Source organism: Pholcus phalangioides, unplaced genomic scaffold (genome assembly GCF_987345545.1).
Source record: "Pholcus phalangioides strain wild (caught in Gottingen) unplaced genomic scaffold, Ppha-v1.0 ptg000008l_1, whole genome shotgun sequence".
Classification (NCBI taxonomy): Eukaryota; Metazoa; Arthropoda; class Arachnida; order Araneae; family Pholcidae; genus Pholcus; species Pholcus phalangioides.
Window position 1 is genome coordinate 2002092 of NW_028301601.1, and position 25788 is coordinate 2027879.

The 25788-nt window shown below is 38.9% G+C and overlaps 2 protein-coding genes across 3 annotated transcripts in view; both read right to left on the minus strand.

Annotated features, from left to right (window-relative positions):
* The window catches only part of LOC149083487 (protein turtle homolog B-like), a 675518-nt gene that overhangs the window by 406644 nt on the left and 243086 nt on the right, over positions 1-25788 (minus strand). The gene's annotated exons all lie outside the window — the stretch shown is intronic.
* LOC149083488 (uncharacterized) lies at positions 14024-22734 on the minus strand. The gene is made up of 2 exons (XM_089234673.1): positions 18270-22734; positions 14024-14092 (listed from the first exon to the last, which is right to left on the minus strand). The coding sequence occupies exons 1-2, from the start codon at positions 22572-22574 to the stop codon at positions 14024-14026; spliced, it is 4374 nt and encodes a 1457-aa protein (XP_089090799.1). The 5' UTR covers positions 22575-22734.

A 25788-nucleotide genomic window follows, 5' to 3' on the forward strand; every position in this document is an offset into this window, starting at 1 on the left:
AAGGTATAATGATTGTCCTGACGCATCTGTTGAATTCGTATTTCTTAGTAAATCTGCTTTAGTTACCCGTGAACCCCATTTACCCAGCAAAATCTGATACTGCCCATAGTCTGGTACCGGATATCAAACAGAATTACTATCCCTGATTTAGTACCTTGATCTGATATACGTATTCTATCCAACACAAACTTGCAAACCTGATTCATCATCATTTTCACTGTGGCACCACACTTCGGTCACTTTCTGCAAACGGCAGGCTTTTTTTTTTATACTCGTCGAGAGGTTGGAGCGCTAATCACTCGATGGTTGGAGGGGGACTTCCTACGGTAGCAATTTTCTCTGCGGTCATGTCGCCGTTTCTGTTGTACCCCCTTGTGTCAGGAAAGTTTTCTGACAAGGGCGAACCGGGTATCGAACTCGCGACACCTCTGAACATCCTTTGGTACTTTTGTCGGCACAAAACGTCATTCAACTGTATACATCGCTCTCAAACTTTCAACAATCAAAAAGACTGCATGTGTCCGCAGGAAATGGGGGTTGCCAACCTTCTACCAACTCAGGGCGCATTATCATGGCTAATTCAGGTATTCTTCACCTTTTATTATTCCCCCTTTTCAGGTATTTTTCACTCTGGTGACAAATCCATGTTTATAGTAACCTCACCATTTAACAGATTTCACCACACTCTATACCAGTGATTCCAAAATATTTGAGCGCGATCCTCTTCTGACCAAAAAAAAAAGAAAATTATCGGGAATCCCATACATAAGATGACCATATGTCCCGGAAAACCGGGACATTCCGTTTTCTTGCAAGTAAATGTGCTGTCCCAAAAGCCCTTGTCGGAACGTTTGTTTCGATTTTAATTAGGCGATATTGACTATTAACAGTATTCAGTTTTTAAAACTATGATATAAATATTTATTTCCTTTTCTGATGTACTTTGTGTGTTTTATGTAAGGTCCTTGAATTTCGTATGCGGGGCGATTAAGAAGGAATCACCCGATTTGAGAATGATTCTATACTTGAAATAGGCCATTAAAAAAACACATTTTCTCCCTTATGTTCACATATACTACTTGCCACTAGAACCCGGAAATTTAAGTACTAAAAACGGTCAAAATAGGCAGGCAAAAAGGCACTAAAAATGTCTGAAATATAGGCATTAAAGAAACATTTGTAATTAATGGAAAAAAGGAAAAATCACTAAAAGCTGTGAGGGTCCGAAAACTTTCTAAAAATTTTTGCTGCACCCATTGAATCTGCTTTTCAATGATAGATTATAATTATTGGTATGGGAATAGGAAAAAAAGTTTAGAAAACATATATAAAAAAATAGTCCATGCCGATTAAAATGATACAAGAAATTTACATTTCGGAATTAGTTCATAATTACGAGCACATAATAATCATCAATTACATAATAATCTCGAGACTAATAATACAATCGATCTGGCTTGCAATGTTTTTCAAAAAATAACAATGAAGAAACTTTGTAAGTGGGTAAACGTTTTAAACGGAAAATGAGTATTAGTGAATGTTGAGAATACGTAAATAAGTCGCGTACTAAAAGCGGGAACTTCCTAAGCGGGATCCACTGCATACAAATGACGCTGAAGGAAAAGGGGAAATCTTTGTGGAAAATCGTCCAAGTAGAAATCGAGATGTCTCTTGTCATTCCGAAAATACCAACGTTAAAGATCATGTACAGCGATTTCGGTAAAATTATTAATCGAACGAAGCAAATATATAGGCAAATATGCAACTTACCCCGGCCCGACGAATGCGATTGGCCATACGATGCATAGGCATATAAAAAAACATATATGCCCAGTTTTTACATGTCCTGCGCATGTCGGGCAATTTAGCCAGCCCTGTTTCCTACATTCAATGGGTATTTTGTTTTATTTCGTTATTTCTGTATTAGGGTTACACAGGGTTATGTAGGCAACAGAAACATCGCATTAACCGATATTTCACTGTATCCGATTATGTCATAAGTGGGCGCAACTTTTCGAAATAATCAAATATTTTAGAAGAAATTGATTTTTCGGATTAAAAAAAAGATGGAAAAGTGGGAACAAAATTTGTACGTGTGCAACAAGAAAGTAACATTAAAAGTCAAGTATAGATGGCGCTGAAAGCAAAACTAATTTATTCAAGCACGCTCAAAATCGAAACTCAAACCGACTCGAATTGAAGCAAAATTTGTCCAGCAATCAAAATAAACAATCAAATTTATATTAACTGATACTTGATTGCGTCAAATTTTCCTATAAGTCAGTTCAATTGCAATAAATTTTATTCAAATAATGACTTTGAATATGAATTTGGGAATTCATATTCATTGGGAATTCTCATTTTCTCCAGCGTGTCTTTGTTAACCGCTTACATCCCTGTTTGGGACAGAGTGAAAGCCATGTTCTGGTTTGGTGGTGGTGGGAATTGACGAGCGGCTTAGGTTTTCTGAGCATTGTTCAGCGGTGGTAGAAAAAACTAATAGAATGTTCGGTTTTATTTTCAAAAAGGTCTCTTCGCGTGCTCCTATAAAGCCATTCTTCCGCTTTTGCGAGGCTTGGTTCGTCCTGGACTGGACTATGCTGTAAGGTTGTGCAGGCGAAGAAAGACTTCATTTTTTGAATATGTTCACATTGGATGAACGCTGATCTCGGGGAGATATGATCGAAGTGTTCAAAATTTTTTAACGGGTCTATCACTAGTTAGGATGGACCATGAAGTATTAACCGTCAATCGACTGCTTTTACAAGGGGACACCGATTAGTAAGGGGCAATTCTACGTCATGGTTTCGCAGAAAATTTTTCTCTAATAGGGTTGTTAATAAATGGAATAACTCATCCCGTGGGGGGGGGGGGGAGGGTAGAAATTATAACACAATTGACACATTTAAAAAATAAATGCGATTAACATGTTGGGGTAAATTCGAGAAGCTATTCATACTTAGAATAAGACAACCATAATTATTCTTATGGCATTGTTATAATATTTCCATCATGTGTATATATTGTTTGTAATTGCATTTTTAATTGGGTTGCTGTATTTTTGAAATATATGACATCCATATTTGTTATGGGCATCTTTTTCTCAGCCACCTCGTTGGGCATTTTGCGTTGGGGCGTTGTTTTTGTATTTGTATTTGCATGGAAATTAGCTCAGCTGAGTAAAGTCGTTTTTTTTAGTTTTGACATATTTGTAAAATAAAAATTATTGATTGTTTTTGATTGCTTTTATTTTGAAGTATTGAAGTCGGGGGGGGGTGTCAGGGGTCGTGACCCACACTTTGGGAACCACTGCTTTATATCATTTAGCCTCTCCGCTCTGGAGGTACACGTATGTATACTTAACGATTTTAATTTATTTTTAATCATTCTTCTTTTCAATTTAAAGCCTGAGGTACACAACATATGCGTACCTAACACAAAGCGTCCTAGTAAAGATATATAGACCCAAAATTAATTAATTAATTTTCTTTCTAAAGGGCATTTTGGCATACAATGCATGCAAATTAATCAAAATATCATTAGTCAGTCTTATCTCACGTATGAAGAGGATTAAAACGAAAAAATTCTCGAAAACTAGGTTTGGTAACTCCTCCACGGGAAACATGGTTTTGACGAGTAAATAAATCTGGTTTTCTTCATTCCATTCTATGATGATTGGTATTACGTAAGGTTAAATAAATCTGTTTTCTCTCTTCGTCTCATTGGATGAGTGGGTACTACTCCCATGTTACTAAATCTGGTTACCTTGATTCCATTTGGGGATGATTGGTATTGTGCAAGGTGACAATAAAAGTCTGATTTTATTCGGTGGGGTATGGTGGAAGGTTTCTGAATCTGAATTTGTTGATCACTGAGTGATTGGTATTACGAAAAGAGGGACCTAAATCGGGTTTACTTGACACCATTAATGGATGGTATTTTACCAGGTTATTGGATCTGGCTCTCTTAATTCCACGCCGTGGTGTTAGGTTACTAAATCCGGTTTCCTTTATTTCGTCAGATGAGTTGTAGTTGAAAGTCACTAAATCTATTCTTCTGATTTCATTGCATGAGAGTGGTATTAAACAAAATAATAAATTGTTTTATTGAGTCTATTGAATGAATGGTTTCGCCCCAGCTCATTGAATAAGGCATTTCAAAGAGAAATTAACCAATCGAATAGCGAGAAGCTGATTCGGTAACTTCGCGTGACACCTACATCTGCGCCCCTGCATCAGTCCAGGGCATTGTTGAATTGCGCAGTTGGAAGTGTCAGCGTGTGGGAAATACGTTCTGAATATCTGTCTGTACCGTAAATGAATGTAATATAGCGGTTTCACAAAGTTTATGACGGCGATACAAATTTGCGATAGTTCCGAAACCTATACCTAGCAATTATGAAAATGGATCCTGAACTTCCATCGGTAAAATGAACTACGATTACGACGATGTGACGCCCAAATAAATACTCGTTCGTTTTAACGTCATTAGGGTGGTTTTAGACTTGGACTCGTGTGATTAGAAGAGTCGTGGAATCTGTTTCCAAATGTATTTTGTATGTCATATCTAACGTATATAACATGTTTCTTTTAAATTTTATCTCAAGGTAAAAGTTTTCGGAGTTGGGGGAAAAAAAGTTGGAAAAATAAACACATGGGGGGGGTTTTTTTTTCCGCAGTCGCGAAGCTACATGTCGTAAAAACATGTAGTTTTTATTACTTATTTCGGTCGCGGAGTAACAGAGATAAGTGTTGTTAGTGAGGAAGCTCTTGGCCAATCAACTTGCTCCGTTTCGCTCTTTTCTTTTGGAGCGTTAAATATTTTATTGCTTTACTAAACAACGTAAAAAAAAAATTACTGCATTTTTGTTTCTTGTTTGGGTGTTACGTCAACATTTTTATTTGCTGAAAACTTGATTAGAAACATCGGCGTGAAAAGTGTCCCGCGTTAAAATAATTACCTGGAATTTTAAGACGCGTAATTTTTCTATGACATGGACTTTTAATACAAAATTAACAATCGTTTTTACCCGTGTCGGTATGTTTGGATTGTTGCAGGAAAACGCTCACAAGGTGGAGGCTGGCACGGCTCCACCTCAGAGGTTCTACGAACCCTTATGGCCAATAAGATAAACGCCACAAACCACTGTAGCAGGGAAATGAAGGTCATGGGGGCCCTTTGCGCAATTATATTCGGTATGTAATAGTGCACTTTTTTAAACACAGATTATTGTTTTCTTATCTAAACTCACGGACTCTGAAAGGTATCCAAGAACCCCCTGTCATGCCTGCACAACAGAGCCTTATGAGTGTCAGACTGACTCTTATTTCGTTTCATTTTCAGAGTAATACACCTGCAAGGAAATCAATTTGATATGTCGAAAGGATCCCTGACAAAATTCCAGCCCTAAGGGATGACTCCAAGATATGTGGACTAGGTGGTTGCTGCCAAGATATCGGTTCTTCATGGGTACTACTACTAAACTCTGGTCTTGTATCTCGTACGCATTCCTCTACGGAATTTGTAACGAATCGGCACATGCCAGAATGTGTGTTTTGAGTTTATGTGTGGCCTTAACGTATTAATATTTTCGAGTTGCGTTTGTTTCGTATTCGTGCGGCCAACTGTCTTCCATATTTTTAAGTAAAGATGGAAATGACAGATAGAACTTTATAGGTACCGAAAGAGAAACTCCTCATACATTCAACACGATACTCTCAAAACACGAAAATTCAGGCATTAATCATTCCCACTTAAAATTATGGCAAACAGACGGCAGCAATAGCATAACGTGCAATAAACATAACTCCGGTGATATAAATACGTTAGAGCTACACATACACGCACACAAGACGTTTCTGTATGCATCATTTCGTTAGAAATTCAACCAGAGGGAATGTTTACAACGTGCATATACGGTTACGGTCGGCCTCCAAGACGCAGAATACATCGGGGGGGGGGGGGAAATAGTGAAATAACTGAAATTAATTATTATCATTTCGTTAAAAAGTTAGAGTATGATTTTCTAATTCCATTTTCTAATAAATTTAACAAAATTTCATTTCTGCGTGGAAAATTTGAAATAACAATTACCTGTACCATATGATCGATATTTAATTGTTTCGTCAATATATTATACGGTGTTTATTGTTGTTATTTCGCAACTTCTTCAAATATTTCGTTTACTTAAGTATACAATTTCGAACCAATGCAATCATTGCAATGATATTGCGCCAAAAAATATAGTTCTGCAAACTTTTCAGCTTTTAAAAATAAATTGAGGCTTGTATAAACGCTTTTCTTGTTATTGACCCATTTGCACACATTGCATTCATTTGAGTATACAGAGGAAATTTGGCTTTGTGTAAAATATTTTAACCTTGCAGCTAGTTAATGTATATTTTAACACGTGTAGATGACAACCCTACTCAGAGATTGGTGTGGAAAAATTTTTTGAGAAGTCATTTCTGCTTTAGAAATGAACTATATATATATATATATATATATATATTGAATTTGGTGTATTTTATTATCTCGTGGAAACTTTTGTTTTTCACCATATGTGATATGTATCGGCATATTATATCGTTATTTTCATGAAAATGATTCTTTTGTAATTGATTATTTAGATTACAGTTTAATGTGAATAACTAACACCCTCCAATTCCGTTTTGCTTCAACTTTCCTTTTTAAATGTGTCGTCATATTTTGCTGTCCTCAATTGAGGACACTTGTTGCCCAGTGTCATACTTTCGATTGATATATTTAAAAAAAATCTCTTAATTGGTGCAATTTCAACAAAATGTCCCAGTATCGAAATGGAATTCATAGCTCACCACGGTGCGAGCTGAAACGAGTTAAAATGCCCATTATCTAAAAAAGAGTAATGTTTTTGAAGCGTGCTTTACAACGCCCGTGGTTACATTCCAACGAATTCCTACTGATTCATATAAAGGCACAACATTCAACATTTGAATTTTGACATCTTATTTCATTCTGAACCCAAGTCAATTTTCGATATTCCGAACAAGAACACGTATTTTCAGGCATGTTCTTATCCAACACTTATTTCCCTGTAAAGTCCCTCAAGATGTTTCTATTTCTCTTATGTACGACACATTTATAAAAGCAGATAAGGGGAGGGTGTATAAAAAGAAACACTTTAGTATTCGGGTTGCGTTGCTGACCGTCGGAAAGCGGAATAAAATAAATAAATATAAAAAATTCAAGCAACATGAGTGGATTCATCCTTCAAGCGAGTAAAGTCTTTCGCCAGTATATAATGGATTCCGTATCCGTCATTCATAGGTAAGCACATCTCTCAAAACAGGAATTTGTTTCGACAGCAGTGCGGCAAATTTCCTCGACAAAAAAGGACATCCCTCTTCCCGTTTTATTTTTTGTCAACATTTTTTCCTCTTCTTCTGAATCCACTTATAGGACATCCGTATATACATGTATGAGATGAATAAATAAGAAAAAAATATAGAAGAGAAAATAAAATGAGCAAATACACATCTCGCTCTTCTTCCAATGGCGTATAGGAAGGCAATTCTAAACTACTTGGGAAGTAAGAAAAAAGTAAATAAGTGGAGAGGAAAGAGTAAAAGTATATAGACTGTATGTAAAAAAAAATAGGAAATGAGAATGACAGCGGGGAAAAACAGCAAAAAAAAAATGGTCGAAAGGCAAGCAAGATGCGAGAAGTGAAAGGGGTTTCTGTGTTTTTGTCATGAAGTCGGGAAACGAGAGACAGCTCCAAGAACTTTCGCGTGGAAGACGTGGGAAATAACACTCGACGTACGAAAATAGTTGAAAAAATAAGAGTTGTAAAAAAAAAGAAAAAGAAACTGCATGTTTTGTGTGAAAGATCCTTTTTATTGAAATTTTGTGAATACTTTCCGGGATTTAGGGACAGATACGGTTGTCGAGCGCTCGTATTGCAGTGAGTATGAATTCGAGGCACGCTGGTGTAAATACGTGTAGGGATCGAGAGAACTGATAGACACATTCCCTGTTTTGAGAGCTAGGGGAAGAGCTGCCAATGAATTCATTTTGAGGGATTTCTGGTCACATATTGGTTTCGAGCATGACCCAGGTTTTTGACCACCTTCTTATATCGTACTATTATTCGTTGAGACAGAGTTCTGGTTAGGAAGAGGAAGTCATATATTGGTATTTCTAGATGCCAGGATCTAAATAGTACAGAAATCAACAATGCTCAAAATACATAGTACCGAAATCCGACAGTGCTCAAAATATTTATTACCGAAAATCTCGACAATGCTGAAAATAGTCCTGAAATTACAACGATGCTGAAAATTGTGCTGCAAACCCATACAATGTTGAAAATTGTATCGAAGTCCTAGCGATGATTAAAATTTTACCGAAATCCGAGCGGTTATTGAAATTTTACCAGAACCTAAGCAATTATTAAAATTTTACCGAAATTTGTGAGCGATGATTAAAATTTTACCGAAATTTGTAAGCGATGATTAAAATTTTACCGAAATTTTTGAGTGATGATTAAAATTTTACCGAAATTTGTGAGCGATGATTAAAATTTTACCGAAATTCCGAAAAAAGATACTGTACCAAAATCTATACTGAAATCTCGACAGTGCTAAAAATCGTAATGAAATCCCTATATTGCTGAAAATTGTCACAAAAACCCTGACAATGCTAAAAGCAGTGCTACAGAAATCCCGACAATATTGAAAATTGTCACAAAACTCGACGATGTTAAAAACTGTACCGAAATCTCGCCAGTGATAAAAATTATACAAAATACTGAAATTCCCGCAAGCCAAAAAAATCTAGAATCCCCCCCCCCCCAAATACTAACATTCCCCCACGCCATAATCTCGACAGCTGAAAGCAGTGTATGTTTCACTATGTCGGGATTTTAGACTTTTATGAACTTTGGCTATAGGGATTCTTATTCAGACTCATCCCATTTTGAGGATTGCAAGGATCGACTAAGATAGCCTAACTGAATGTCCAAATCTGCAACATCACGTGTTAGGAGCATAAACTTGTTTTTCTGACTTTACTGTACCGCTGAGCAGAAAGTCGTGTGTATTGTTTCAAGAGTTTAAATTTCATAAATTATGGAGAACGCAACCTGTCTTGATGTTATGCCAAAGACTAAGCGATGTGAGTCAAATATACTAGAGAACGGTTTTCAACCTATGTGCCGCGGGGTCAAATGTGGCCCTCCGAGCTCTTGGCTATGGCCCGCCGATTGTTTTTAGAAAATTGCTACTTTGCATTGAAAACAAATTCCAAAAAAGAAAAAAATATATATCGTTTAAAGAGCTGGGGCTATTGCAAGCTCTACAGCTGCGTTTAGAACTATGAGATGCTTTCCCGATTCAAAAGTAATGCTGCATATTTGATGTATTTAAAAGGGTCATCATGACGAATTAGGATGCCCGGAGCCAAAACAGTTTTCAAGGTCAATGATTTAATGATATAGGCTGCCTAATTCGAAAGGCAAATTTCGGTATTTCCAGAATTTACAGAAATGCTAAAAACACCTTAATGGAAGAAATAATTTTAGACTTAATGCAAAAAATAACTTCATAGTTGATGAAAACCTATAATCAATGAAAAAATAGTTACAGAATAACGGAAAGAAGTAATTTCAGAATTATTGAGAGTAATAATTCTCCTGAAGAAAATTAAGAATTTTTGAAAAAAATAATTTTATAATTAATGAAAATTTAAAATTAATGAAAAAATAATAATTTTAGAACTATCGGACAAATTTCAGATCCAATAAAAGAAATATCTAATTAAAAAGAATTATCTGTAATGAAAGGAAGTTTCTTGAAAATAAATAAAAATTCAAAATTAATGGAAAAAATGAATTCAGAGTTACTAAAATTTGGGGAACCTGCTTTAATAACCGGAAACACTGCGGTATCACTTGGTGGACCGCGATCTTCTCGGAAAGTTTCATTTGGCCCGCAATATCTGAAATGTTGAAAACCCGTGCACCAGTGTCCTTCTACCTAGTTTTCGTTTCTCCCCTTTCTGAGGAAAGGGACCAATAGGATCCCATTCTTTATTTGTAGCTCCTAATGTCCTCCACCGATCACTTCCAGCGTACCCAGGGGGGTGATATCCCCACTTTGGGAAAACTGGATTGGACCAATCAAGACGATGTAGAGTCTGTAGCGATAAATAAAATGACAAGATTCATTTCGCAGAGTGGTCCAATAAATAACTATGGATTGAAGCCGAAATCAAGGACAAAAAGGTCTACTCTGAGGATTACAAAACATATTTTACGGCGTAATAACAATGATGATAGACTATAAAATCGCATCTTGATACGATGAAGTTCATAAACATTTATTACTATTTAAGCCTTCGTAAGATACGCTAAATCATGAGACGTATAACAAGAACAAAAAGGAAACCCTTATATGTCATATCCTAAAGCAGTTGCATCGAATTATATTTCGCAAGACGGAAGAAAATATATCTTGATGGATAATAAATGTAAAAAAAAAAAAAAATCCTATAAAACGAGGTTTCAGGGGATCGAAGCAAGAAGAATCCGGACATTTTTTATCCGTATTAAGGATCCGAAAAACCCACGCGACTGGAAATTCTGGGAAAGGATGAGTGAAGGAGACATTTTTGTGCGACCAGAAATCCCATGATTTTTCCGAGGATATCGATAAATCTTACTCATCAGATGAGTTCAACGTTGCATCTACCTCCCCCCCCCTCCTTCACCCCTTCTCAGTTCATTCAATCAATAAAGCCGCCATAACATGTAATAGAAGGGACAAGACCGCATTTTTCCAGATTAATCAACTCCTTGTCAGATCTAGTGAATGGGTTGCCCTTGATTCCAACAAAAGAACGGCATCACACAAATTTCTGTACACCGTGTATTTCCTCTCCGACTCCTCTTTTATTTCCCCTCCTCTTCCGTTCTCCCTGAATTTGAGGAATGGATTCGTTAGCTGGTATTGATGCCCTACATGTATTCGATCCGACATTTTCTGAGTCGTTCAGAAGTATGATTGAGAGTAACGAGAGAGCTTCTCTCTAGTATTTCATTTTTTAAAAACTTTCTCGCATCTAACCCTTAAGTGGAAAATTACCGCGTATTTGAAGTGAAACGACTTTTGAAACACGAATAATTTTTGAATGAGGAAATCTATTTATGTGCTGTAATCTATAAATCTATTATATTATTTAATTAAATTGGTTGATGAAAGCGTTGTTTATCTGGATTTCAAGAAGGCATTCGATCTGGTCCAACATGGTATACTCTTAAATCGTTTTTACGTTGGATTGGGATTGGGGGTAACTTGTTGAAGTGAGTAGACTCTTGTTTGCGTGATAAGGTCACAATGAATATGTGACCTTAACATATTAGGAAAGTGTACTTGGTCCTATTATCTTTCCACTTTTCATTGATAAGTTCCATCACAGTATCGATGTGATTGTGTGAGCAATCTCGCAGATGGAGTGAAGCATCGGTTTGCATTTGTTGCCTTCAAGTTCGGAAATGCATTAACCGAAATGCATTTTTTTTCACCTATTAGATGTTGTCACTTTGAACAAAAAACTAGTTTCGCTGCTTCAAGATGGAGGACGATGAAAACGATTGATCATGTAGGCGTCCTAAAAAGATCTTCAGAGGAATATGTGGAACTTGAAAACAGAATAACCACGTCTGATAAAACATTTCACCCTTCATGGCTAACGGAGATCGACATAAAAAACAAAAAAACGGTTGCTTCATTGTTATAATGGCCTCTTACGATTACAGCAAGACTTTTGTAATCTCGGCTTCTTAGCAAAACTCAAAGGCTATTCAAAGAACGTAAAAGCATCCGGGGAAATAAAAAAAGAAGTGCCGATGAAGAGTGCCGAAAAACCCTTCTGAATCTCAAATTGTTCTAAAATGTTATCCGTTAGCAGATCCATTGCTGTGTCAGACATGTTGGCAATTCCACTTGCTTTTACCTTTATTTGCAGATGTAGGGTTTTGGTGTCGGCAGATCTTCATCTCGGGCGATTTTAGGATCTGTCCAGACACAAAGAGAAACAATTGGTCTGGAACGAGAGAGAGAGAGAGGGGGGGGGGATTATAATCCTCTTATCCTATTCCCCAGTACATGGCACGCTTCTGTATGGACTTAGGATCAGCGTCAAAACATACAAATCACTTACTTCCCGGATGATTTGAAACCATGCTTTTGATCTCGCTGCTCATGAAATTGCAGAGGAATATTTATTAGTCTCGTAACATATATGTCTCGTCCGGATGATTGCATGTAGCCTAATCCTGGGGAGGCTTCTGCTGGTGTGTGAGAGCTTACTCACTCGCAAAAGCTATACCTAGTATTCGGACTCACTGATGCGTGTGGAGATATCTTACCAAATGAGGAAAACAGAAATGAATATTGCGCATATGTTTGAATATGTTTTCGAGGATATTTTTGTTTGAGACGTATAAAAGTGCATAGCTAACACCCTTACACCGCAAATTACTGACTGTATGAATTGGTTTTGCCTGTTAAGGTCTTGTATTTTTTTTTTTTCGCAAATGACTTTTTAGAGTGGAATCTACATTTCAATAACAGGTCTGCAATGAAAAACTTTCTGAAAAATAATTAGTGTTTCTTATAGTTTCGGGATGCTAATTACTGGGGAAAACTGCAAAAAAAAAGCCATGACGTCTTGTGTTTGAGATAAAATGAAAACTAAATTTCGATTGCTATAACATAAGCAACATACCAATCACATTAAAACGGTGCGCTATAAAGGAATATTAGTAAATGATTGTCAAAGATAACTCAGCGATTTTAGGGTGATGTTTGGGCACCGATTCCTAATCTGTCATTCATTTTGTCATATTGGCTCCACTTTTTGAGAGAAATACCTATATATATACCTATTGTGGGATACTTAAGCAAGAAACTGAAGATGCAAAGCAACGGAAACGTTGTAGAAGGAACATTTAAAGGGAATAGGCAAAGTTCTGCAGCCAACAGCAATGAATACAGATCGTCTCTTCAACACTAACTAACTAACTAACCGTGTGATAGCTCGGTCCATATCCTACGGGCCTTCTAACCGAAAAGCCATCACCGGGAAACATATTATCAATATGTTTAAAATGTAAAATGAAATAATATATATGCTCATCCCATACGCATTCCACAACTTCCAAACATTTCATGAAACAATCGTGCATACAGTCACAGTAAAATAACAAGCAGAATAAAATAGTACATATGTGTGTGCCATACACATTCCATAATTTCTAAGCATTTCAGGTCTGTTCAACACTGAAAACTAATAGAGATGTTAAAATTGTTTTATATTATTGTTTCCTAACATAAAAAAGGGCCCTTTCTTTTTTTACCAGTGTATGTTTTAATAAAAAGCTAATCTCAATTTGCCAGAAATCTGTACGTGATGAAGAAAAACGAAGCTTATTTTCGGTTTTAGCAACCCCAAAAAATTGCAAATTACCAACAATAACCCATGCAGCTGATTTTTTTTTTTCGCAGACCAGTGTAATGGGAAGTTTCAGTACACAGGGACTGTATAAAATTATTAATTTCTTTAATTTGTTTTATGTATACACCTTCTCAAACAAATATTCAGATTTAAAGTAACTTCATGTCGTTTGAAAAATGTTTGAAATAAAATGTATGTGTTTTTGAAGTCAAAAATTTGCAGAGATATCCAATGTGCAAGAAATTTGGGACACCCTGTATATTAACAGACGTTCTCCACTAGCGGACAAAACTTTCGGTCCCAGGGTGTTTGTGATATAAAGATTCTACCACTATCACTAATACATAGTATATGTAGCATAAAGATTCCAATGTAATTCATAATCGGAGAAATCTAGAATCCCAAGACAAATGAAACGCAAACGCGAGACCTTACATGTCCGAATGAGTAATACTCAGCGAATCGCATGAATAATAAAATTTAGAATATAAAAGACGCACAAAGTTCGAATGATTTACGATGAGAACTAAGATACCGGGATCTGTTCAAAGCATTCTCGGCCGCTGTGACCAATATTCGGATCGATATCCAGATCCTTATAAGCATTTAAAAAATGATAATTGTATTAATAACACCTTTTTTCCCCCAAATCACACACAGGACTCGCCATTGAGGCAATTCGCTACTGTTGAACCGGAAGAGGGGAATTGTGAAAGAATTATTTGGTTTACGCATAGAAAACTTGTGTGGGGGATGTGCATGAACTAATAGTGATTGTACTTTAACAAGAATTGAATTCAATAAGGGGAGGGAAATAAATCTGCTTTCGGTGCATTGATTGCGTAGGATTTTGTGGTGGGGGTAATGAAAACAAAACATTTCCATTTCGTAGAACTGGACTTTTTTCATTCTTTTACCGAAACCAACCTCCCCATTCTCAGAAGTGAAGTCCCATTTTCAAAAAGAGTTGGTATGGCAGTCCCCATAGGCACACATAAGAAGCGAACATTTCCTTGGGACAGCAGGCATTTTAATACTTACAGTCAATTACAGGCGATTACAAGAAACGCATGTCATGCATAGGGGGTGTTGGTAGAAATGTATTCCTTTTTTACACCTTTTTTTTACATCCTTAGACAAGGCCCAAGGATGACGTAACTTCAGGTGCGGCCATGTGACCGCGTGAGCCATCGGCTGGACCAGCGCTATTCCCCATTTGTGTAAATGTCATTGTACATTTTAGAACTAAGAAAAATGGCTGACATGAAAAGAATAACCGTGTTTTTCGGTTGTCCGTGATCTGATCACCTCCTCCTCCATGAAAAGCCCGGATAATCAAGATTCTCGGAGGCGACGACAGGAAAAAAATATTGAGAGGACTGAAAATTCCCATTCATCTACGAAATTTTAGCAGGAGACGGAACGCTGTGTTGTATTGTATATTCATGAATTATTGGGGGGTAGGGGGGCTGAAGTAAGAGCCCTCCAGAGGTTGCGGCACCTATATTACTTTATCTCTGTCATCAGTGAAGCCCAGTGCATTAGTAGTGTGGCTATTTGACTACGTAAATATGTGCCATCTTTTTACTAGATTTTTCGCTCGGATATAATGTGAATTTTTCTCTTAATAGTCATTTTAAACAGGGAAACATGTACAAATACTTTTTTTGAAATTCCGTTATTTAAATTAATTTTTTCCCTCCCGGCAGTTAACCATGTTTTTCCGGTTATCCGTAATCACCTTCCCCCAGCATTTGCACAGGAGTTGTGCGTGTGTGTACCTCATAACCTGCGTGGGTATCTAACGTTGTGTGTGTGTGAAGTTGGAGCTGTCATATCCCTTTCAGACCCTGGTACCACAAGTGTGTGAGGTGCTTTTTCTCACTGTAGATTTTTTTTAACCTTAGGGTGCTAAGGCCTAACTTGAAGGATTGTGTAAATTTTTAGTTAGAAATGCGTTGAATATGAACTTTGTGGCTTTCATCAGAGGGCAGCACTTGAAGTTGAACTTTCGGCGGGATTTAAGATGGCTTCCTTTTAAGATGGGGCTTTTAAGATGGCATGTAGAGAGAGAAAGTGTCTTCGGGAACACTATGTGCATCTATCAGAGCACGTCTACATAAGTGTATAGGCTTTGATAGGAAAATAGGAAATTCATGATCTGAAACCATATAATATATTAACGCTTCATATCGTATCCGTGTGTGTTCAGGGTTTCGCTCCTTCCCATTTTCTATTCGAGCCCGCATCCTATCGTCTAAGTCCAACTAGTTATATTAAGGCCCTCTAATTTAAATATATAGTTTCAATATATAGTCAGTGTTTCGGTGCATTATTATAAACGGAGTCACACAATGAAAAGCATTGTACCGTGCAATCAGATTCGTCAGTAATATTACTCGCAGCAGCAGCAATGCATTTATTAGGAGAACACCGACAACAATATAAGTTGATGATGATCTTGTTCCTCGGCAGTTGTTATTGCACGCGTGCAGAGGCGTAGGTGGGTCATACGTACGATCCTCGGACATCAACGTGCAGAAACACTGCCATCTACCTACCGAACAAAACTGAAGAGGAGACCGAAGCCAATAACACGATCCCAAAAGCTTTTACCACCCTTAACTCTCTCTCTCGCTCTGTACACTCTATATATATTTAGAGCTCTGTGATCAGACACGTGAAAGCTGGAGTAAGAATTAAATCCCTTTGATTACGCCTGGGTGGCTACGCCAAAAGCTTCGGCTCACACCGACTGTGCACGTAGGGTGTTGTGCAGTCTACGGGGTATGAACCGCGCTTTTGCAAAGAGCGGACGAGGTAAGGGTGGATGTCGGCTCGTATGGTGCTAACGAGCACTTTGACAGCATTAACAATAGAGCTTACATTCTCGATGATCGATGAAGCAGAGCGCAAGTGCAATCAGCAAGTCGTCGAGCGACATATGGTTTTCGAAAGGGGCTCTGCCCTCGTCGTCCACCCGTCCTTTCGGCACATGACCCTATATTTAATTTAAAGTTGCGTTGGTTCGCGCTTCCAACTATCGGCTACAGACAATGTATGCATTTATTTATTATATCAATGCACATTCTGCTTCACCTCAAATTTTCTTCCGGCTTTCCGTCGGGCATTTCAATAATTCATGGACGCTCATCACGAATTGAACGCAAAACAGAGTTCTGACGTCGTCGCCAACAGCCGTGCGACGTGTTATGGGAAAAGCAATTAGGTTATTGAATGTGAGATAATTAGAAAATACCCCGTCAGAAGTACTGAAATATCATTTTCGATTGCGTGATCGATCTGCGAAGATTAATGGAGAAGCCGTTTGCTTTTTTTTTTCTTTCAGAGATGGAAGAACCACCAAAATTGTGCACCCACTGAGTTTTTGGAATGGCGAATTATTTCTCAACCCGGAGCCATATAGCTCCTTTGAGGTTCTGAGGTAGCCCAAGGGCACCACGGGTGAACATCAAATTGAAGGAGAGCCGTTACAGGCTGCTTGGGGGGGGGGGGCCTAAAGCACTATGAAAAAAAAATCATAAATAAAGAAATGAATCTTCAAGTGAAATATCTTGGGCGAAAGTTCGAGTGCTCGCAGAATGAAATAGAACTGTGCATAGAGCAAGAGCCAGGGCCGTCTCAACACGTGTACCCATTCGGCACAACCGGGGTTTTGAGAGAGTAGGAGAGCCCAAATATATATATATATATATATATACTAGCTGATACCCGGCGACGTTGCCCGCCCCGTAAAAAATTTATATATATGTATAGCTTATTAATTATTTCTTTTAATCAAAAAAATTCTGCATCAAGTAAGAAAAAATTACTTTTATTTTTAAATATTTTAATTAAAGACTTCAAGCAATCGCTTGTGGATACACAATATTTTTTGTTTGTCCATCTGGTGTGAAGATGTACAAATTTTTGGGATTACCAACACGCGAACAGGCGACGTAAAGCTGTCCGTGTGAAAAACAGGGCTCAAGTAGGTTGATACCTGCCACTGCTAACGACTGGCCTTGCGCTTTGTTGATTGTCATGGCAAAAGCTAAACGAACCGGGAACTGCAATCGCTTGAAAGTGAATGGAATTTCTTCAGTGACAATTGGGATACGTGGAATGAAGACGTCTTCTCCTTTGGCACATCCAGTTAAAATTGTTGCTTCGATGATGTAATTGAGCAATTTCTTCACGCAGAGTCTGGTACCATTGCAGAGTCTCGGTGTCTCCAAATTTCTTAAAAGCATTATAGGTGCTCCGACTTTGAGGGTCAAGATGTGTGGTGGCACACCCGGAATATCCAAAGAGTTCAGAAATTCTGCAGGATACAGAACTGTCTGCGTTGTGTCTGTGACAGTGTCAACCGATTTATAAGATTTGGAGTCTCCTGGAATAATTTTTAGGATTTTTTCGTTGATTTTGTTCACACTGTCATTTTTCGGTGCCAGAATCGCTCTCTCACAAAGCCACTCATGGTTTCGGTGATTTTGTTCAATATTTGGGAAAACTTTGTCTGCAAGTTCTTGAACTGAATTTAACAACTGGCAAAATCCATTTGGGAACGTAATCAGTCCGGTGCTTGGGTCTACGGGAATTCTTCCATTGCCAAGTTTGATCAACTGATGTGAAAATGATTGCAGTGCTGAGTCATTTTGCAGTTGAACTCGCATGTTGGTGGATAATGATAATTTTTTAACTTCGTGCCAGAGTGTTGATGATTTGAGGCAAGCATTAAATTCATCAGCTGGCGTTGAACGCGGAACTACAGGCAGAGTCTGACGAAAATCTCCAGCCAACAAAACAACCACTTTTCCCATGAGCCGCTGATTTCCTCGCAGATCTTTAAGTGACATGTTGACAGATTGCAGGGCCCGTTTGTGAGACATTGTACACTCATCCCAAACTATGAGGCTGCACTCTTGCAACACTTTTGCTGGGCCTGTTCCCTTGGAAATGTTGCAAACTGGAGATTCGTTATGGTTCAAGTCCAGTGGTAATTTGAAGGCGGTATGTGCCGTCCGACCTCCATTTAGTAGTGTTGCGGCTATGCCAGAAGAGGCCACTGCTACTGCAATTTTCTTTTGTTGTCTCACCTTTGCCAAAAGTAAATTGATAAGGAACGTTTTGCCAGTGCCACCGGGAGCATCGAGGAAATAGATGCCGCCATTTCCATCGTTAATCGTTTGCTGAATTTGATTGTAGGCTTGTCTTTGGTCGAAAGTTAAAAGTGGTTCTTTCGCTGCAATATATGACTGTAATTCATTAACATCGTAATTTCTCTCCCGCATAATTTCATGAGTGAGATTGTTGGTGTTAGTTCGTTGCGGTGAAAGAAGCAAAGAGCACTGTCTGAGGTCTTTTCCAGCCATTGACAAACAAAGGTCTTCTAAATGGATGAGAGCTTGATTGTACATGTCTGGTGAAAATTCAATTTCTAAATTTGGATTTTCCCGTCTGATTCTCATAAGAATGTCTTCACTGAGATCATCTTTGTATTTTTCCCACAATTGAAGTGGATTTGACACAGATTGGGTAGATAAAAGAATGCCAAAAAGATGTCTTAGACGAATGGCAGATTGAGTGATTTTAGCTTCAGTCATTGCCAAATCCCAGTGGTCATCGTTTTCCAGCAATCCTCGCTTTTGGCATGCTTCTTGCATGGTTGCACAAACTTGACCATTAAATGTTTTCAAATCATCGAATGTTGTTGGTCCTTTGATGATGTGAAGCAACATACGCAGAAAGAAGCATTCGCCACTTGACGGATGAACAATATAAATGCGGCCAAGTGTTTCTGATGATTTAACCCCAGGATGTCCTGCAACATCAGTTCCTTGTTTGCGTCGCTGCCATTTTTTGCTTGATGTATTCCATGTGTAGAACCGGGGAAGATCACAGTAGAAAAGTGTTCTGGCAAATACGTCGGTCTTACATAATTCAAAGAATTCGGTCAGTGTTGTCTTTGGTGGCTGTTGCAAGTTGTTTGCTTGGAGGTTTTCTGGATTGTAATACACCCTCTGGCCATTTTCAAGGTGAACACTCAGATGTTGAACCGATGGGTAGCGTTCGTGAATTTGGAAGCTGAGGATTCGCCAAATTGCTTCGTTGCTGCAAATGTATCTTCCCAATTGAAATGTTGAAATCTCATCGTTCGTTTGTTGGCCCAATCCAAAAATTGCTTGGTCACTTCCTTTGTTAACATACTTGCAAATATACTTGATGGCTTTTACAGACTGGCAAGACTCTACATTAATGTGCGCCTGGAACATTTTTGACAATATTGGGGAATATGGAACTACCCACCTATTGTCAACGTTAACGTCTACATGGCGTATTTTCAATGTTGTGGTGAATCCGCCATCTTCGGGCTTTCGTCTCCTGTACAGAGGATAGCCATCTTGGCCAGTCTGTGTTTCTTGTAGCATTGTGCGTGGATATTTCTTGGAGCATTGACCATTCATCATGCAAGGAGCGTTCGTGTTTAGCGCTCCACAGGGTCCGTGAATCATATTTTTGGTGATGATCTGAAACAACAATGGATCTTGATCTGGATTAGGCAATTCGGCAGAGATGACGTTGTCGATATCAGTTGGCCGAATTTTTTCTCGCAGCCAGATGAGGATGTGGGCATGTGGGAGACCTCTTTTTTGCCATTCGATTGAATACATCCAGCATCTCGTTTCTCCGAAAATATGGCACTTCTTCACGACGTTCATCAGTTTTGTTAATTTTCTCTTGAACACTCTGGCAATCAGGTCATGTCGATCTGTAGCTTTCTGAGCAGGCAGAAGAGCCTCTTGTATTTCAGACCAAAGTGGATTGCATGTGAAGGTGATGAACAGGTCAGGGCGACCATAACTCCTGACGTAAGTCATTGCATCCTGGGTGTACTCATGCATGTGTCTTGGACCGCCAGTAAAGGTTGCTGGCAAAATCACCATTCTCCCCAATTCATTTGGATTCGCGTCATTGGCCATAGCATCTCTAAGATGAATGTAGTCATCTACTCTCAGTTTCTCTTGGTTTGTTCGGATGTAGAGTAGCCGTTCACTTTCGATTTTGGCGTACATATCTACTACAAACTGATGGAGGAGCTGCCGGGATTTTAATAAATGATTTTCATCTCCTACCCTTCTCATCAATCTGAATGCATAAAAGTCCATGGCAGATACCTTCTTTCCCGGTAGCGTGTCGCCTGTAGTTGGATTGATCTGAGTAATTCCAAAGTTATAACCGTCATTGCCTTGCCAAAAGATGATCGGGTATTGGAGAGCATCGTACGATCTATGAGTCTCCGTTACTCTCTGTAGCCTGTTATTTCTTTTCTGTAGAACAATATCGCGGCTTTCAAATTCATTCCCCACAATAACAATCGCCACCTCATCAATTGTTGGTGCATTGAATGTCCGTGGATGGGCGCCTACTGGAGTCTTATCTGCTCTGATAATTATTTGGTAATCATCTCTTGGCATACGCTCCAGAGCAGTCTTGAACAAATTCACGTAGGAATTGTGTTCGTGGAGGAATTGTTGTAGCGCCCGGACGATATGCTGTTTGGTGGTTGGAATATTGGAGCATCGTTGTCGAGCTTCTGCATGTTGGTCTCCCATGAAGAAAATCTGCAAAAATTTCGGCTCTTCATTCGTTCCTGGGAGCAGTGACCCTGAAAGATGGTAAATTTGTCCATGTACTTTGAATGTAGGCATGAATCCAGGCTCGCCAATTTCTTTTGTTGCTCCGAAAGAGGTCATTTGGAAGCAGGAGTTGTACTTTCTGATGTTTTGCAGAAAGTGCTTGGAATCTGGTGTGGTTCCAGCCATCAAAGTGCGAAGTGGTTCAGGTGGTTGATTGATTAATGGCAGCTTGACTTTTCCATTTGAGCAGCACATCCCAGGCGCCTCACCATCCCATTTATAAGCTTGGCAATGGACACAGACCTTCTCCATTTGGCCAATCAAGACTGCTGGATGTTCGTGATAATCAAGTTCAGCATTGTATGCAAATGCAGCTTTTTTCAGATCTTGAAAAGCATGCTCTCTATAAGTGAAGGCCCTATTTCGATTAGCAGATAGACGCTTTTCAGTGTGTTCTGGAGTCTCACTTGTCCTGGAAATGGAGGCTCTAGTTCGATTAGCAGATAGACGCTTTTCAGTGTGTTCTGGAGTCTCACTTGTCCTGGAAATGGAGGCCCTAGTTCGATTAGCAGAGAGGCGTTCTTCAGTTTGTTCTGGAGTCTCATTTGTTCTGGAAGTGGAGGCCCTAGTTCGATTAGCAGAGAGGCGTTCTTCAGTTTGTTCTGGAGTCTCATTTGTTCTGGAAGTGGAGGCCCTAGTTCGATTAGCGGATAGGCGTTCTTCAGTTTGTTCTTTAGTTTCACTTGTCCTGGAAGTGGAAGCCCTAGATCGATTAGCGGATAGGCGTTCTTCAGTTTGTTCTTTAGTCTCACTTGTCCTGGAAGTGGAGGCCCTAGTTCGATTAGCAGAGAGGCGTTCTTCAGTTTGTTCTGGAGTCTCATTTGTTCTGGAAGTGGAGACCCTAGTTCGATTAGCGGATAGGCGTTCTTCAGTTTGTTCTTTAGTTTCACTTGTCCTGGAAGTGGAAGCCCTAGATCGATTAGCGGATAGGCGTTCTTCAGTTTGTTCTTTAGTCTCACTTGTCCTGGAAGTGGAGGCCCTAGTTCGATTAGCAGAGAGGCGTTCTTCAGTTTGTTCTGGAGTCTCATTTGTTCTGGAAGTGGAGACCCTAGTTCGATTAGCGGATAGGCGTTCTTCAGTTTGTTCTTTAGTTTCACTTGTCCTGGAAGTGGAAGCCCTAGATCGATTAGCGGATAGGCGTTCTTCAGTTTGTTCTTTAGTCTCACTTGTCCTGGAAGTGGAGGCCCTAGTTCGATTAGCAGAGAGGCGTTCTTCAGTTTGTTCTGGAGTCTCATTTGTCCTGGAAGTGGAGGACCTAGTTCGATTAGCATATTGTCTTTGTTTAGTCCGCTCTGAAGACTCATTTTTCCTTGCCAATCGCGACCGTTTCGCTTCAGTCGAAATTTTTCCGATTGCTGCTCGCTTTTTAGGAGGCATCTTACACAGTGGAAGAATATTGTGATCAGAATGAGCGAGCGTCTGTGATGGTCAGAGTTGTTTCCTTCACTTCAGTATTTTTATTCTCAGTTTTGTCGTCGTAGTTGTTGTTCTCTGTTGTTGGTGACGTCATGTGTCCAGCTTGCGGCGAATATTATTCGAACGCATTTTCAGTATTTCTTAAATTGAAACTATACCTGTACAATGGGCGGTGGTTGAGAAACATAGCTGAAACCCGGCGACGATGCCCGCCCCGTAAAAAATTTATATACGTATAGCTTATATATTATTTATATACGTATTTCTTAATCAAAAAAATTTCTGCATCAAGTAAGAAAAAATTACTTTTATTTTTAAATATTTTAATTAAAATCTTCAGGCAATCGCTTATGAATACACAATATTTTTTCTTTTTCCATCTGGTGTATAGATGTACAAATTTTTGCTATTACCAACACGCGAACAGGTGACGAAAAGGTGTCCGTGTGAAAAACAGGGCTCAAGTAGGTTGATACCTGCCACTACTAACAACTGGCCTTGCGCTCTGTTGATTGTCATGGCAAAAGCTAAACGAATCGGGAACTGTAATCGCTTGAAAGTGAATGGCATCTCTTCGGTGAAATGCTTGTGCAGCGAATATTATTCAACCGCCTTTTAAGCATTTTTTAAATTGAAACTATACCTATACGATGGGCGGATTATCACTTACAGGACACCCTGTATATAGGCTAGCAGAAATACCCGGGTTTTCTTCAATTACTGGGAGGATTGGAAAAGAGTGACAAACCGTTATAAATGAATAAACTGTTATAATAACAGAATTGAAGGTGTGACAAACCATTGTAAAGGCATATATATACGTCTGAAACGCATTGTTGGAAACCGCGGCAACCAAAGTAAACGTTCCGAAAGTGATTGTTGAGGCCCCCAAAACCATTGTTGCCCGACAGTTTTCGCTCATTTCGGGCATTTGCCCAGCTCTGACGAACTTTTAAAGTAGCCTACGGCTCAATCCCGGTCCTGTTTGGTATATATGCAAAATCTGGCGACGATCGGTCTAAAACTGTAGATTTGTATAAAGAGCATACATACATACATACATACATACATACATACATACATACTTTCACATTTATATATAAGATATAATTGGGATTCTTAACTATTTTCGGGAACTTCTGGGATAAGTATATAAATTCGTATATAAGTACTCCCAGCCAGGTGAAGGGGTGGGCGATATTGTTAAAATGGTCTTGCACAGAGCTAAAACCGACTTAACACATGGGTCTATCCAAGCATTGCCCTGTCACTAATGTCAATAGTGGGTCATACCTGATGAGATCTCCGTTTGCAAGGACGCAAGCGGAACTGAGCTTCATTCGTTTGGGCGAACCCATTCTAAAACAAACAAGCGAGGAACTGATTTTATATCGCGGTGGTGACAGAGACTGGTCGCAGTTGGCTTGTTCTATACTGTTAAGAGTTTGTGCAAATCTGTCTACAAGAAAACAAGTGGATCACAACATCGAGTCTACCGTGTAGACTTGTTTAAAAGCAGACTAGTGAAGCCGTTTATGCTTACGATGCTCTATTTGGAAGTGAATAATCGGAGCTGTATACAGACGTACTGAATCTGTTTATTTTTACAAACCTATTCAGAAGAAGACAAGGGGTCATTCAAGTATTACGTCAGCATCGGGGGGGGGGGGGTTTCGGATTTGCTGACTTTTGATGACAAGGGGGAGGGGGGGTTGAAGGTTGCTTACGTCATCAACCAACCTTTTTTGAAGATACGAAATATTCTAAGTTGCTGACGAAATTTTGCTGACGGGGGGGGGGGGGGGGTCAGTGTTTTGCTGACTTTTGCTGACAATGGGGGGATCAAAAATGGCTGAAAATCTGCTTTCGTAATACTTGAATGGCCCCCAAGTAAAACCATCTAGGTTTGTGCAGGACCGTCTGAGGTATACATAGCAAGTATTTTTTTTAAATACTAGTCGTATATGTTTTTGTATATTCGTTTGGAAAGGGATAAGTGGAACCCTATACATACGTGCAGAATCTCTTCATTGGTAGAGAACTGCTCGAAAACACGAGTAAAGCCGTCTAAGTGTTTACAAATCTGTTTAGAAGACGGCAAGTGGAGCAACAACATGCGTGTAGACTGGTTTGCAGGAAGACTAGTGGAGCTCTACCTATTTATGAAGACTTGTTTAAAAAGGAGGATGGTGAAGCCGTGAATGTTTATGAGGATCCGTTTGAAAATGGATAAGTAGATCCGTATGGAAACGTGTAGAATCTCCTCAAATGTGTGTGCAGACCCGTTTGAAAAGAGGCAAGTGAAGTCACCTAGGTTTGAGCAGATTCGTTTGCAAGAAGAAAAGTGAAAAACAAGAAGAGAGAAAAAAAGACTGGTGAATTGAATATACTTTTGCAGATCCGTTAGGAAAGAATAAATGAAACCGTATACAGATGTACCAAATTTATACTTTATTTGTACAGATCGGTTTGGAAGAAAACAACTAGAACTGTTTACATACGTTTGTAATCGTGTCTGAGAAGACAAGTGGAGCTCCACCTATTTATGAAGACATTTTTGAAAGGAAATAGTTTATGCAGATCCGTTTGGAAAGAGCCTTACTTGTGGAATCAGTAGTTTGAATGGAAACATAATAAATAGTCGCTTACTAGAAGTTAAGTGGAGCTCTACCTGTTTATAAAGACTTTAAGACCAGACATGACCTAGGCTCTGTCCCTTAGGGTGTTTATAAAGACTGGTTTCGAAAGATACATGCACATTTTCTCGCTTTGCAGATTGTCATCGTGTGAAAGCAGGTATGCAACCTCCCATGGAAGCAGTGGTGTCTCAATGAATGTCTCCTTGGTATTCTCCTCCTAGATACTACTAGCCTATCTAGAAGGCTTTGGTATTGCCCCGGGTCATAAACTAATGAGGATCTTTACTTGTTACACAGCATTTTTTCTTTACAGGCAGGCTGGGCTCAATGGACTAAAAAAATACAAAATTAGAAGCCACAACTGGCAAATTGCCCAAAAAGGTGCCTGGGAAAAATGAAGAAAAAGAAATAATGATGAAAGAAAATCCCATAAAAATATGGTTGTTCTAAATACAGGCGCGCGAAATTAATTTGTCAGAAGAAAGCAACCAAACAACTAAAGCACTCTGCTCATTGAAATATGGTTGTCATTCATT